Raw genomic sequence first — 16,110 nt, forward strand, 5'->3', positions numbered from 1 at the left:
TAAAATACTTTTTTTCAATGTTATATATATATTTTTTTTCTTTACTATAATCTTCAATTTTTATGTAGATGTGTGTTCGAGAAGCTTGATTGAATGTAGGTATATACTTTTGATAAGGTGGTGGGTACAACACCGAACTTCACAAAGAGATATCCTCCAAACCCTTTTTGTGTTAGATGATATATATAATTTTTTTCTCACTATTTTGCACTGTATATAACCTGTTTTGACCATAGTATGTGTAAAGGCCAAAAACGCCTATGACCATACTTGCTGTTTGGGTTGAATTGTCAAACATAAAACTATTCAATCTTATTTTTTTCTATTGAATGTTTATCCTAACAAGTTGAATAAATATGATCAAGCTTCAAAACGGTTGGTGGAGCATTTTTGGTTGTCAGTGGGACGTCAACATTACAAATTTTGAAAAAAGATTTTGGGATTTTTTTGTCTTTTTGGGTCCAAAATGTGGATTAAAATTGGTCAGTGAAGAAAACAACAGTTTGGACATGAAGTTCAAGGTGTCCTGAAAAAAGGGACCAAACTTGGCCATTGTAAACTATTTTTTCTTTGAAATATAAAGGCAACATCAAATGCATGCAAATTCGGCCAAAATAGGCTTAGGTGTTAAAGGGTTAACAGTTAAAAACAGTAAAATACTCAAGTCCCCATTCTGTATCAGCAGCTTTAAACTACATTCCATTAATTTAATATTGTGAATCAACCGTTAAAGTTGTTAAAATTGCTCCCGTTATTCCATAATTTCGCTTCTGTCTACTTTCGACATGTCAAAGTTTTAAAACTGTGTCATCATTTAAATAGATTCAAGTCAAGATTTTGCCGATTTGGGAGTATTTTAGATAAAAAGTTAATTAGGTTTGTTACAACAGAGCCTTCTAGAAAAGTCTACTGCTTTAAGATGGCGGCTGTTTACTAACGCCGGCAAGTCTGTCATTTCGCATTTAGTTCTCTATACATGTTCTAACGCTGCCGCCGTCTGTCATTTTGCATCTAGTTCTACATATACCGTATTGGCCCGAATATAAGACGGCCCTGATTATAAGACGACCCCCTCAAGTTTGAAAAAAAGACTTTTGAACCCCAAATTTTTATACAGAAATTACAGTACATCTGAAACAAATGATTATAACAATATATTTGAGAGAAAAAGCATGTTATTTTGCCTCATTCAAATCTTAATATCTGAACATTTAAATATGTTAACTAAAGTGCAATCACATTCATAAATGAATGGCTTCTGGTTTTTGAAATGTAAATAAACCAATCTATTGTGATAAAACAACAAAATTGCAATAACTGCATTAACCATCAAAGTGACTTACTGTAACTGTAGTCTTGAAACAAATCTGAATACGGAAAAACATTGCAATAAAATAATGTAAACTGGTTAAACTTGAGAGTAGCTGAGATCTGTCATGACAGAACATTACTCCTCAAGTTCAGCATTTGCTTCGATGATATCTGGCGCCATCTAGCGTCGTGAATGGGTATAATGTCTAGACCCCAAATACAAGACGACCCCCACTTTTTCAGTGTTATTTCAATGCACAAAACAATGTCTTATATTCGGGCCATTACGGTATGTGATATCTACTGTAGCCGTATGTGGCCGTATGTTTGTAGCAACTGGCAACTGAGCGTTGTTTGTAGCAGCTGTCGGCCGCAGTCAGGTATTATTGTTTTTTTACATAGCGGCATGAGTTAAACATGACATTTACTCTCGGTCCGTTCCTCATTGCATCCCGAAGACCGCGCTGACTGTGTTTTAGTTCCACTTTACCTGGTATGATTCAATAATCGGAATTAGGATGTTTGTAAATCGCTCTCAAATCTTCCACGGCCGAATCGCGAAGAATTTAAGAATCGGAAATTTCGCACGCCTGTAGTTAGCATATATTTTCTGTTAGTCAGGTCTTACTGCTATGGTTGACCTTTTTTTGTAATTATGAGTACTGTCTTCTAGTGAATTTTGTAAACACAATGTTGGGAGTTACACCCTAATTTCATTGTATCTGCACTAACAATACAAATAATAAAGGTTTTCCAAGTTTTTCAATCAATTTTCATGGGTCTGTGGACTGTTATGGTGCCAACGACTCCTCACTTTGGAAACATCTCTCAGCATTCACAACACATTTCGATGTCTTTTTTTTTTTTTTTGTCAGCGACACAGGCTGAAAAATACAAGTAACTGAATATGGAAAGTACTTTGTGCATTCCCCTCACAAAGCTCCCTGTGAAAATGGCCTGAAATTGCAGGTTTGCACCTTCAAATTGACTTGCCCCTTGTCCTTAAATATATACACAGAAGTAGCTTGACTTGACGAGTCTTAAGCTTAAAGGTTTTTTGAGATACAAACCATTGCTTGGCCCATTTATTGCAGCAAAGTACGCTCAGTGAAACACACAAATTCAAAGCATGCTCGCAAGACACTGAAATTTCCACACCCTTGCTTTGACCAAGAGATGAAACAAGCCATGGCCTCCCACACACGAGCACGCCCCCTGTTCCGAGGCCCAACAAGTGTCACCGAGGAGAACAAAGTGAAGCAGTTGTCAACGAAATAAACGCCTTCGCGCCTCTGTCTCGTTAATCAAGCGCAATGGTGTTTTTTCACTTCTCACTCCAACGCAAACTCATTTCTTTATTTATTCAAAGTGACTGCACAGTAGGTCCCTGGTGAACTCTTGTCATATTATCCACTTGTCAAAGCCAGTTAGCCTCCCCGCAGCTCAGAAATCATAGAGACCTTTTAAAGGCTCCCTTTCTGGCTCACATAGCAGCCTATGTTCGCGTGCGTCTGCGTGTGTGTGCGCTTTTCAATGGCCTGTTGGAAAAGCTGCCGGAGCCTCGGGCATCGCTCCAACTCGGCTGGTGAAAATTTTTCATGTGAGTGCGAACGGCTGTTTATGACAGATGACTCTATATGTATATACTCTATATAATATGTATATTATCCACAAACACACTCCCAAATGACAGCTTGCAACTGAAAAAACTCATAAGCTGAGCAGTTGGTGGGTCGTGCTCACCTCCGCAGCAGTAGTGCGAATGCGTTGCCCTGACTTGCTGCAGCAGGCGCTCCATACCCTCGACGTGGCTGCGCCTCCTGGGCTCTCGCCCGTCACATTCTCGCCAATCTGAAGGGAAAACAAAAAAGGAAAAACATCAAAGACAGTCAAGCATACAGCGCAGACACAGACGTGAGACGACTTCATCCACACGGTCAGTAAATCAACGTCTTGGAAAAAGCAAGCAAATATTTGCTCATTTTATGACACTTCGAGATCATCAAAGAAAACGTGCAAGATGAATGTGGTCCAGTTAAACGGAAAATGCGTAATTCTGCTTTTACAATACGATGTTATGAGATTCATTTTGAACTCTTTCATGGCCATTGATGGAGACAGACATCAGTATCCATTAGCATGGCGGGCATTTAATGATCAAGTTTCGAATCCATAGACGGCGATACACGGCCAAACCAACTTGAGCGGGTATTATGGCAAAGTTACTGTGCGGTTAGAGTTTTAGAGCGGATCTATTTCTCTACCACCATCAATAGCAGCCAAAGAGTTACAGTAAGCCATTGTATTTCACTAATTAGAACAGGGGTTTCAAACTCAATGTATTGGAGGGGTGCAGAAGCTTTATCACACATTCCCTCAAAAAATGGGCTAAAATTGCTAGTTCACACTGGCTAAATTGTTGGTAAAGCACCACCAAAAGTATCATTAGCTTAGGCTGTGTAACGCCACAAGACAAAAAAAAAAAAAAAAAAAATCCGTGAGCAAAATACACGTGGGCCACCATTAAAAAAAATAAAAAATAAAAATAAATATATATATATATATATATATATATATATATATATATACCTACAGTATATATATATATACAGTGGGGCAAATAAGTATTTAGTCAACCACCAGTTGTGCAAGTTTGCCCAACTTGAAAAGATTTGAGAGGCCTGTAATTGTCAACATGGATAAACCTCAACCATGACAGACAGAATGTGGGGAAAAAAACAGAAAAATCACATTGTTTGATTTTTAAAGAATTTATTTCCAAATTAGAGTGGAAAATAAGTATTTAGTCAGCTACAAACAAGCAAGATTTCTGGCTGTCTAACGAGGCTCCACACGTTACCTGTATTAATGGCACCTGTTTTAACTCATTATATGGATAAAAGACACCCGTCCACAAACTCAGTCAGTCACACTCCAAACTCCACTATGGCCAAGACCAAAGAGCTGTCAAAGCAACCCAGAGACAAAATTGTAGACCTGCACCAGACTGGGAAGACTGAATCTGCAATAGGTAAAACGCTTGGTGTAAAGAAATCAACAGTGGGAGCAATTATTAGAAAATGGAAGACATACAAGACCACGGATAATCTCCCTCGATCTGGGGCTCCATGCAAGATCTCACCCCGTGGCGTCAGAATGATAACAAGAACGGTGAGCAAAAATCCCAGAACCACACGGGGGGGACCTAGTGAATGACCTACAGAGAGCTGGGACCACAGTAACAAAGGCTACTTTCAATAACGCAATGCGCCGCCAGGGACTCAAATCCTGCACTGCCAGACGCGTCTCCCTGCTGAGGAAAGTACAAGTCCAGGCCCATCTGCGGTTCACTAGAGAGCATTTGGATGATCCAGAAGAGGACTGGGAGAATGTGTTATGGGCAGATGAAACCAAAAAAGAACTTTTTGGTAGAAACATAGGTTCCCGTGTTTGGAGGAGAAAGAATACTGAATAGCATCCAAAGAACACCATACACACTGTGAAGCATGGGGGTGGAAACATCATGCTTTGAGGCTGTTTTTCTGCAAAGGGACCAGGACAACTGATCTGTGTAAAGTAAAGAATGAATGGGGCCATGTATCGAGAGATTTTGAGTGAAAATCTCCTTCCATCAACAAGGGCATTAAAGATGAGAAGTGGCTGGGTCTTTCAGCATGACAATGATCCGAAACACACAGCCAGGGCAACAAAGGAGTGGCTTCGTAAGAAGCATTTCAAGGTCCTGGAGTGGCCTAGCCAGTCTCCAGATCTCAACCTTATAGAAAATCTGTGGAGGGAGTTGAAAGTCTGTGAACAACAGCCACAAAACATCATTGCTCTAGAGAAGATCTGCATGGAGTAATGGGCCAAAATACCAGCAACAGTGTGTGAAAAGCTTGTGCAGAGTTACAGAAAACATTTGGCCTCCATTATTGCCAACAAAGCGTACATAACATACATACATAACATAAGTATTGAGATGAACTTTTGGTATTGACCAAATACTTATTTTCCACCAAGATTTGCAAATAAATTCTTTAAAAATCAAACAATGTGATTTTCCTTTTTTTTTCCAGATTCTGTCTCTCATGGTTGAGGTTTACGCATGTTGACAATTACAAGCCTCTGTAACGTTTTCAAGTAGGAGAACTTGAACAATTAGTGGTTGACTAAATACTCATTTGCCCCACTGTATACGGCGGAAAACACAGACAAGGCTGAAAAAGCAGTTTCTGCTCTCGCACCCCTCTTTAAAATATACTGCTGTATTTTAAGCCAAAAGAACTGCTGTGTTTCATGACGCATTATGCCCCCGGACTATTTTTAATTTGTCTGTTTTACCCCAGGGACCCCAGTTTACAGACACAGCGCAACCACTTATTTTTCAACCCAGCTATAAAAAGAAGGTAAGTAATTATATTTATTATTCAAAATGTCTATGTTTTTATCTTAGAATCATTAATTGATGTCTAATATTTAGTAAAAAAAACAACTTTCTAAAATTATTCACGTGCGTATTTTAATTAATAATAATTTAATCTATTTGTCTGAAAATAGGTCACGGATATCAACCTCATAACTATCGCTTAATTATATTTTTTTTGTTACTGTCGCACTTTCCCTGGTATTTTAGATGATAAATAATCGATCCAAACAAAGAAAAATTGAAAAAAAAAACAAAACCAACATTTCAAAGGGAAAATCTTTGAAAACGAAAGATTGCACTGCGACCCTTGTTGTATTAATGTGTTTCACCCATGAAATCCCCCAAAAGTCCGGCTGTGGCCATTCACAGCTGTGTCTTGACACTCGGTGAGACATGCTACACATAGTTTTTTGTTCGAAACAAGGTGAGTACGCGACAATATCTCGTTAAAATCGTGGTGTCTTAATTTATGCTCTCTCTCATGCTTTCACCTCGATTTAGGGTTTGAGAGGGTTTAAACTTTTTTTTTTAATGATGTCCTTCCTGTTCAAACCCCCCCCCAGAAAATTAAAATTTTAAGCTTTCCAATGATGATCACACATGCACATGTATCACAAAAATTTGGCCAAATTGGGGGTCTCTGAGCGGAACTTCAAGTCACTTGAGTGTTTTCTGCCATATAAGTAATTTGGGAACACTTAATTTGATAGTGGGTTCATAAGATTGTCATAAGACCCATCATAATTATGACATGACACTGTCATGAGCAAGCGGCCGTGGCAAAGTTGGTAGCTCAAGTTGTTCTGGGACTGGAGGGTCAGCGGTTTGATTCCCAGCTACGACTGCCCACTGTCGAAGTGCCCTTAGGCAAGGCACTGAACCTTAATGGGTTGGCAGTGCCTTGCATGGCAGCAGCACCATTGGTGTGTGAATGTGTGCGTGACAGGGTAAATGTGTAAAACACATTATTGTAACAATGTAGATAAATGCACTATAAAACTACTCCACATTTACCATTTAATGAATGCTTATGACAGATGTAATTACGTGTCATCCGGGAAATTATGCCACTAACTCCATTTATGTCCAGTCTGCATCTTTTACATCCATTCAAAAGTGACATAGTACACTGACACTTGATGAGACCTGTTATAAGCATTCATTAATGCTCATGACAGTGTCATGTCATAATTATGAAGGTTTTATGACATTCTTATAAACCCACTGTCCAATAAAGTGCTATTATTCATTTTATTCACTTGTTCATTTTTCATTAAAAAAAAAAACAACACTTTTTTTTATTGAGTATAATTTCTATTCTATCTGGCTTTTTATTTCAATTTATGTTCTTAATTCTTTTGTCTTGGATGACTACTTTTAAATGTCTTAAATTATTCTTTAAAACTTTTTTGGAATCAATGTTATCTTTGAAATTATTTATATTTTAATTGCCCATGGCAAAATAAGCTAGCACCACACTAAAACTACAATTTGATATCAAGTAGGCGGCTGAAAAATATTGCCCCGCAGGCACTGGACCCCGGGCTGCAAGTTTAAGACCCCTGAATTATGAAACAAGACGTATGATGTGAACACAATACCAACTACCAAGTATTTAACAACCAATAATAAACCTACCTAATCTACCAACCAACAGTCTCTCCATGCTACCCACCCACCTACGCATATACAGTATGCTATCATGCCAAGGTGATGAGGCAGAGCACAGAGAATATTATATTTTAAGTGGAAAAAGTTGACAGCTTAATGAAGAAAATCTCTTAATTAATGCAGTTCAGTCGAGTGGGTTGATTGTGTGTGTATGCTTATGTAGCAATGTGTTTAGTGAGTATCCCTGAGGTGGGTGTGCTGGCGCTTGCTCACAGTCCTCTTTACATCTGTTCCACTTGGACATTAGTGGAGTGCAAAAACATACGCCCACACAGTAGGTCCCTTTGCGCTACTGGCAGACGCAGACAAAAACACACGGACACACAATATACAGAAACATACAAAAATGCTGACACACAGACACACATGCAAAAGTAAGCATATAAAGGTATTTATCCTTATTTAGAATTCATGAAGTAGGTGAAGTGTGAGGATGAACCTACTGGAAGGAGCAGCAGACGGCGGCAAGGAGCATGCGGGGGGGCCCCAACCCTTCATATTGTAGGCCGACACTCGCACATAGTACAGACGACCCTGCGGTACAAACATCAAATGGTCAGTGCAAACGTCTACAATGATTTAAGAGTGAAGAGTTCTCTACCGTTGTGAGGTTACTGATGGTGCATCTGAGGGTCTGCAGGTTCTCCAGAAGCATCTCTCCAGCGAGCAGTGAGAAATCCTTCAAGCAGCTCCACTCCACTGCAGACACAGACGCTAATGATTCATTTGTCTTTTGATTCTTAAATCAATAGTTCCCCTCTCAGATGATGAGGTGGTCATTAACCTTCTGATGGGTTTACTCCGGGCTAATTGGCCAACGATGGCTCAAAGCCACTAACTGTCCACACTTTTTAAAAAAACAATCTCAGCATTGTCATTATTAATTTGTAAACTCCCATATTTGACCCAAGGGGGCAAATAGTCAAGGCCCATAACGATATTCTATAAGAGGCATGACACGAGTGACTCTCTGTACCTCTGTACTTGGTCACGACGGTAGAGTTGAGATTGTGTGGTTCTTGAAATGTGACGGTAAGCGTGGAGCTACTGCTCACGCTCAGACGGACCAGCGTGGGAGCCTCTGGGGTACCTGGACACCAACATCATGTTACTTACTGCATTTCCCAATCATTAACAGATTTCATGACCACAGTTTAACATTTTGTGCTCACCTTAATCTATTTTAGGGCTACAATTAAATTAAAATGTCCTAACTTGATGTATCTGAAATAGACTTTATAGACTTTAGCTTTATCTCACGTGCTTGCTGAAATCCACTCTTCATGCGCTTGTACAGCTTGCACCTCCACTCCCAGGCCCTCAGTTGCTTGTCCTTGTGGCAGGCCTCCAGCGACAGGCCGTCTCTCTGCGCCCGCGCGCACAGATCTGCGGCACGCTGCTCCGCCTCAGCTACCAGTGCGACCAGGTGTGCCTCACGACTCTCCGTGGTTACGACTGCATCGGACATACAGATTGATAACACAAACACTTAGCTAGCCAACAGTTAGCTTTTTCTGTCAATTTTTTATTATATATTATTTATCCATAACATGGAAACATTTTCAACCCCTTAAAAGAACTTTTTGCTAAAAATAGTTCCGATACCATTTTCTTCTGCCCGATATCAATTCAGATACACAGCAGGTAACGCCGATACTGTACCGATACCACACCGCTTAAAAAGATCCACAACTTTTTCCCCATCCATTTATTATTTTTTCCCCCCATTCCTTTAATAAAAAATATGCTGGTAGTCCCCAGGTTATGACGGACCCGACTTATGCAATTTCGACTTCACGACGCCCGAAATTTAAATGCTGCCTTTTGTTTTGTGATGTATGCTTTTATTTTGGCGCAGGAAGCGTAGAACAGGAAGCGAGCACATGTACAGATGCGCCCACCCCACACACTCACACAGCAGCCGAGTGACAGAGGTGACAGCCTGCGCGCACATTTGTTGCTTGTGAAGCATCCAGAGGCGACGGCTGTATATAACCCCTTTTGTACTGTTTATTGAGCGTTTTGGGGCAAGTTTATGTGATTTTTTTTGGATGATGGGCGGACGCTGATACATGCTAACCGTTTGTTATTGCTGTATCAGCAGCTACTTGTAATTGTGAATTTAAATCACTGTTATCGAAGATGAGACTGGTTAAATTTTTTTTATTTTAAGTTCATTCTGCTGATGTTGATGTCATGAGCAGCTAAATAAAGTCAGCAAACCACACGGATGTCTGATATTGTCATTTCGGAGCTTAGCTCAATGTCTAGCTAGGACGTAGCTCCACCGTCTTGACGAGGACAGTAAAATGACGTACAAAACATGTTTTTGGATAGTTTTTTTTCATTTAAAGGGTGTTTTGAGAGATTTAAAGGGTTAATTCCAATTTAGACGGAAATCTGGGGTACATCGCCAGCGCAGGAACGGAACTCGTTCGTAAACCGGGGACTACCTGTGTATAGTCTCTGTTTTCTGACGTCTTCACTGAAGACAGACTAATTAATCTGGTAATTACGGTAATCAAAATGAGATGTTTCCAAACACCTGCTTTTGAAAACATTGACACAGTTACAGTAAATAGTTACAGTACATCGTGTTAACATTCCAAACTTTCTCAGTGCGTAATTTTTGGTTGCAATGCACATTTACAGCCAAGATATTAAACAAATAACAGGAAAAAATGTGATTAGTCAATTCATTTGAAAAAAAAACCTGGTGATTATTTGACTACCAAAATACCTTAAATCAAGGGCGTAGGTTTGGTCTCAACATTGGTAGGGACGATATAACAGCATAACATGCATGTACACTTTTTGCTGCATGGGGACGGGACATTAATAAGACCAAACAGATTGGGTGAACGGGGGTCAGGGCAAATAAATCTGTATTGACTTATACGAACTTTCATGTGTATTGATTCAGGTGAAACACTGTTCGATTCAAACCTTTAAAATGTTTTCAAAAACTATAAGATATAGTACAATAAATATCAGAATTGTATTAGCAAATTTAAATAGCAATATTTGAACATAATTTATATTAACATACACAATAAATACAAACTTGTTAATATCTTTGTCTTCTAAAAACTTCCTATTCAGGGAAAACAAAAATATATAAAAAAGGAGCCTTTATTCAGGTAAAATACTGCTGTTGTCCACAAGCACAGCCAAACTCAACAAAAAATTTAAACTTTGGGCTGCTTTAAGACCACATAAATAAAATAAAACTTAAAATAGAGAAGAGGGTAAACCTCTGTTCACTACATTTCTTACAGTTTAATTAACGTTAACAGTAGAAAACAGGTGAGGAAGGACACCTCTCTAAGCAGCTTTCTACTTGAGTTTTGCAGGTTTGCAAGTTCACACAGTTTAATGTTATGCCAACTCTAATGCAGGTTGGACTTTCAGTAGCAAAATAAGTGGTGCGTTCCCTCCCTCCAAACATTCACGTCTTTTTACATTACTTACAGTGGTGGCTGCTGCTGGCCGAAAAAAAAAGCCTTCTAATATCACTCTTCTTCAAAGTGGGGCGGAAGAGGTGGAATGTTGTCGGTGTGTTAATAATAGTGTGTGTTACTAATAGTAGGGTCAATTCTTTAGTAGGGGCAATTGTATTCTTGAGAAATATGGGATGACAATCTTAATTACATATATACTGGAATTCAACTCATTATATAATGCAAAAAAGGTTGCCTAAAAGTTGTTGAGGACAATTTAAGCATTCTGAAAGGTTGGTGGTATTATGCCCCTACCGTACCTATGTAAACCTACGCCCTTGCCATAAATATTTGTGGCAGCCCTAGCTTCCATTGCAGCATGCTGGTGGATGCACTTAACTCATTGGCCGCCATTTTTTGCCTCTCAGTCAAAATAATTAAACGTCTATCGTCGTCAATAGCACCGACACGTGATCTGCCACGCCGTTCCAGTTCAAATGGACGTCTCCCACTCTAACACACGCACGACCAGGTTGCGTGCGTGTACGTCAGCTGACTGAATTACTTGGCACTTGAGGAATGACATAAACAGAGCAGCAGGCCCCAGGAGGGAAAACAGCGTCAATGTTGACTGTGTGTTTGTTTCCAAGAACGAGATTGCACCTCCTGCCCGGAGCAGAGTGCCGCCGGCTTGTTTGGAGAGCGGCCGGCGGCACAATAAATCATTTAGCCTCGACGGCCCCGCCGTTACACGCGTCGTTGGAAAATTTCAACCATTAAATGACAAACCTGGTTAAGGCTTTTCGGTAAGAGTCACGCAGCAGGCCCGGCCTACAAAAAGTTGCCACTGTCAACCTTCCAACCCGCCTTCTCTCCAACAAACACAGAACAGTGGCACCTTGACTTACTGTTTCTATGACCAAAATCTTAACTCATTTTACTCTTATGTCAATACAGAGAAAATTCGCATATAATTGGCGACCCACAAAAAGGTTTATAATTGCTGAAACTATTGATGATACAAACTGGTGGCAAAGCACTACATGGGATTATGTCACTCCAGAAAAATAATATACTATATGTGATATCAAACTAATTCAAGAATAATATTAAAAATAGTAAATGTTTTTTTTTATTTTGAAATAAAAGACTCAAAACACAAACACTTCCACTCTATGAGCATCTACTTCTTTTCAACCCACATTTTGACCTCATTGGCTTACAGAGTGATGCGTCTTATTTTTCAGGAAAAATAACGTTTTCTGACTGACTGATAATGTAGATTCATTCACCTTTATTATTGCCCAGTCATTGAAAATTGAAAAATAATTTGTGTATCAATTTTCTGTGACCATGAAGACGCCATGTTACTGCATGGCCACCTGCAGCTGGGGTTGCCACCGCCCTGAATAAATAAAATAAGGGGCACCTTAGACTCTGCCGGCCGGCCCTTAAATTATTTTTTTGTATGTAAAAGGGGATTTTCAAATTAATTAATTTAATTAATTTTAAGTACATGGAAAAATATTATATTATTGTATTTTTAATACAAAAAAATACCAGAACAAAATTAACAACTGTCCTGCTAAATTTAAAACTGTATGATTTAAATCTTAAGGTTCTGAGCGTAAGTGTGTTTTTAGCCATTTAAAAAAACAAAACAAAACAAAAAAACTTTTTCTTTAAAAGTGCAAACAAACTCTGAGGTAAACATTTTTAACAACTTAGGTGAGTTCAAAGTCCCCTCAGCAATAAGATTTTTGCAAATGGTCACTCCAAATATACTGTGGAAATACAAATGAAATTGAAAGAACAGAAAAATACAATTAAAGTGATCCTCCATTTTTTGCGGTTAATGGGGACCAGAACACGTCGCGACTCGCGATGAGTGAAAAACCGCGAAAAAAAGAAAAATCAAACCTTAAATACAAGTGCATTTATTCAGTGGGGAAAAAACTCCCACATAAAGAAATAATTATTTGACATCAAATACTGTGTGTCACAATTATTAGCACCCCTGGTGTTAATACTTTGTACAACCCCCTTTTGCCCACAAGCCTTTGGAAGCGAAACAGCCCAACAGCATCACTGACCCACCCCCATACTTCACAGTGGGTATGAGGTGCTTTTCAGCATGCGCATCTTTCGTGGCACGCCAGACCCACTTAGAGTGTTTGTTGCCAAAAAGCTCAATCTTGGTCTCATCTGACCAAAGCACACGGTCCCAGTTGAAGCCTGGGACCGTTGAATCATTGCTTTCCTTAATAAGCAACTCCACTGCACTAACTGCCTGACCAACAAAGAGCAGGGAGAGGGAGGGAGGGAGAGTGAGTGAGACTAAGTGATCAGCTTGTGACAGCTCATCTGTATTGTTGTTGTTTTTTGTTTTTTTTAATTGAAAAAAAATCCACAGTGGATTTTGGGCGTGATGTTTGAAGCCCGAAGTAGCGAGGGATCACTGTAGTGAAAATAAAGTATACGGTGAAAAACAGGAAAATTATGATTTTGAACATGCTTTTTACTCAGGCTTATCTCATACTTGTTATCTCCCATAGTCTTATGTTATCTTTCGTTATCATCATGCCAAGCGACAGTACCTCGACCAATGAGATGAGTGGGATTTCGTATTGTCATTGTTCCGTCCGCTCATTGGTCAAAAAGCAGTTTCCCTGTAAATTTGTATAAAGCAACATACAAGTGTTTGCACGTTCTACATATAAGACACTGCTTTGTGATAATACGGGACAAAGAGGGTTCCTTGAAAGCTCAATACGGACGCATATTTTTGCTTCTTAATACTGAATGATTCTGATTTTTAATTGACCTTTGGCAACCCTACCTGCAGCTTATAGTCAGGTGCGGTCTATGGTCCGCAATTCACGGTACAATTAGCATTTTCCATTGATACAGTCAACTGTTACATTTTGAAAAATCAAAACATCGATGATTAATATTCTTGCAAATTTTAAAAAGTGTAATTGCTTTAATTGACTGATTTTAGGATTTAAAAAGAATAATCTATTGAACATTTTTAAAAATCTATTATTTATTATTTTATCTGAATTTCACAAAATAAGTCATAAAAATCCATAAATAAGCAGCACCACTCTATAAGATTCAGAGGTCAAAGTATGGGGGTAAAAAACTGATAAACTGGAATCTACAGTAAGTTATACGCTGCTGTAAATGATCATGTTTCAGTGCCATTGACGACGACAGACTGGTGAATTATTGCTGTCAGCCTCTGCCAGTCAAAATGAATTGGACGTTTATTGCTGTCAATGACAGCCAATGAGTAAAATAATGAAAGTATTCATTATTTGCGTTTCACTGTGGTAAAACAGGTTACTCACAATGCGGGCCCTCCTTCCCGCCGGCCTTGAGCAGCAATTTAGCGATGGGCGTGTTGTTGGTCATGATGGCGATGTCGAGCGGCGTCAGGCCTTGGCTGTTGGGCGTGTTCAGGTCCAGCTCCTCGGCCGACAACTGGCACAGAAGGATCTGCACCGTGTCCAGGTCCTGCTGCTCCACCGCCTCAAACAGGCAGTCGCTGCCCTGCATCGTCTGGACACATTTCAAACTATTAAAACAAACTTTTTCAAATGTTCTTTAACACATGTTCTCTCTCTTTGCCTGTCAAGAAATCGTATAAAACGAGAGGACTCTTGCTCACTCTGTTCTTTATAAAAAAAAAATTTAAAAAAAGAGGCTGTTCCAATCCCAATTCTAATTGAAGCGAGACATACAGTATATTGGTCGCGCCCGGCACTGGTGTGGATGTGTCATCTAGCTGGCGCAGATGATGTCTGAGAGGCTGACCAAATGTTTCACAAGGCCACACCACAGACGTGGCGATGGCGGCAGAAAGAGAGAAAGATGAAGATGAGGAGATGCTTCCTGCGAGGGCCAAATGCTCAACCGAAGTCGATGATCTGCTTTTTAAACATATTTTTGCATTAATTTGGCTGTTTTCCCCCTAAAATTGCTTGTTAAAATGGGTGCAGCATATCTAATCTTTTTTTTTAATCTCATTAAATAAGTGAAAATAACAAATGGTATTTAATGTACAATTTGTTCTTTTATTATCATTTAAAAATATTGCTGAATTATTTATAATAAATTCCATTTAAAATCATCATTGATACTAAAATATGAAAATGAATGATTAAAGTTCATTATAATATGAACGATATCATGAAATTAATTAAGTCAAGTTCAATTAAAACCATTATTCACGCTAACAAATGAAAATGAATTATTTATTATTTTAAATTGTTATACATACTTCATTGAATAAATTTTGATTGCTGTGAATTTTTATTCACAGCAATCAACAACTTTTACAAATACATGTTTTTAAAATAAATAATTTTTAATTGACTCTAATGTAATTTTATTATAAAAAATAAGTACCGTATTTGATTTATTTTATATTGACTGTTTTACAACCTACTTTTTAAAACTAGCACTGCGTCCATTTAATAACTCAAATTTGACACGTGTGCATTTGCCAACGCTTAAAATCAGTTTAAGAATCCTGTAATATTTCCCTTCATAATTCGTTAATTATTTAAAATACATTAACACATCCCACCTTCAAATGAAATTAAATAATGAATACTAGCAAAAGAGACAATACTACATCATTAGAACAAATGTGCGAAATATTTTCCTTGAATGAAGTCAAGACTTCCTGATACAAGCCCGACAATGAAAAACAGCTAGAGGCATCAAATAGGAGATTAAATCAAAGATGCGACCAATGAGGGAACACAGAGTTCAGGCAGAAGAGACATCGAATTAGCGAGGCGACAAACCAGATCTTTATTGATCCCGCGGTGACAAAAATGGAGCGTTCTGGCAGAATTCCTCGCCTCCACATATACAGCTACACAAATCCTTCTCTGCATGAAAAGTGGGGCTCTAAAAGCTCTGATATAATGAGAACAGTTGTCATCTATTATAATTTAATGTAGGTGCAAATTGGTATTGCACTCCTATAACCGTTGACTGATGTGTCGGTTGATTTCGTAGATTTTTAAAAAGCCGTTGTAATATAAAATAATACTACTTTTTATTCTCTGTCAAAACAGCTAATGTTATTGTTTTTAACTCATAGAGCAAAAACACTGCGGTATCATGGTATGAAAATGTAATGCTTACGGTTCCACTGAAGATGTGGTATCCAATCATCCTTCTGCTTGTGAATTTAAATGAGTTTATCACTTGTTTATCACTAGTAGACGTCCAATGCGCATTCGC

At 38.7% G+C, this 16,110-nt stretch overlaps 1 protein-coding gene across 3 annotated transcripts in view; it reads right to left on the minus strand.

Moving 5' to 3' along the window:
- The window catches only part of ankfn1a (ankyrin repeat and fibronectin type III domain containing 1a), an 88,359-nt gene that overhangs the window by 28,898 nt on the left and 43,351 nt on the right, over positions 1 to 16,110 (minus strand). For all 3 annotated transcript variants that reach the window (XM_057826053.1, XM_057826052.1, XM_057826055.1), the window contains 6 exons: positions 14,202 to 14,412; positions 8,669 to 8,863; positions 8,385 to 8,498; positions 8,010 to 8,107; positions 7,852 to 7,942; positions 3,055 to 3,162 (listed from right to left, as the gene is read on the minus strand). In XM_057826053.1, coding sequence (XP_057682036.1) covers positions 3,055 to 3,162; positions 7,852 to 7,942; positions 8,010 to 8,107; positions 8,385 to 8,498; positions 8,669 to 8,863; positions 14,202 to 14,412 — 817 coding nt within the window. The remainder of the gene's footprint in view (positions 1 to 3,054; positions 3,163 to 7,851; positions 7,943 to 8,009; positions 8,108 to 8,384; positions 8,499 to 8,668; positions 8,864 to 14,201; positions 14,413 to 16,110) is intronic.

This window comes from Corythoichthys intestinalis, chromosome 21 (assembly GCF_030265065.1).
Source record: "Corythoichthys intestinalis isolate RoL2023-P3 chromosome 21, ASM3026506v1, whole genome shotgun sequence".
NCBI lineage: Eukaryota > Metazoa > Chordata > Actinopteri > Syngnathiformes > Syngnathidae > Corythoichthys > Corythoichthys intestinalis.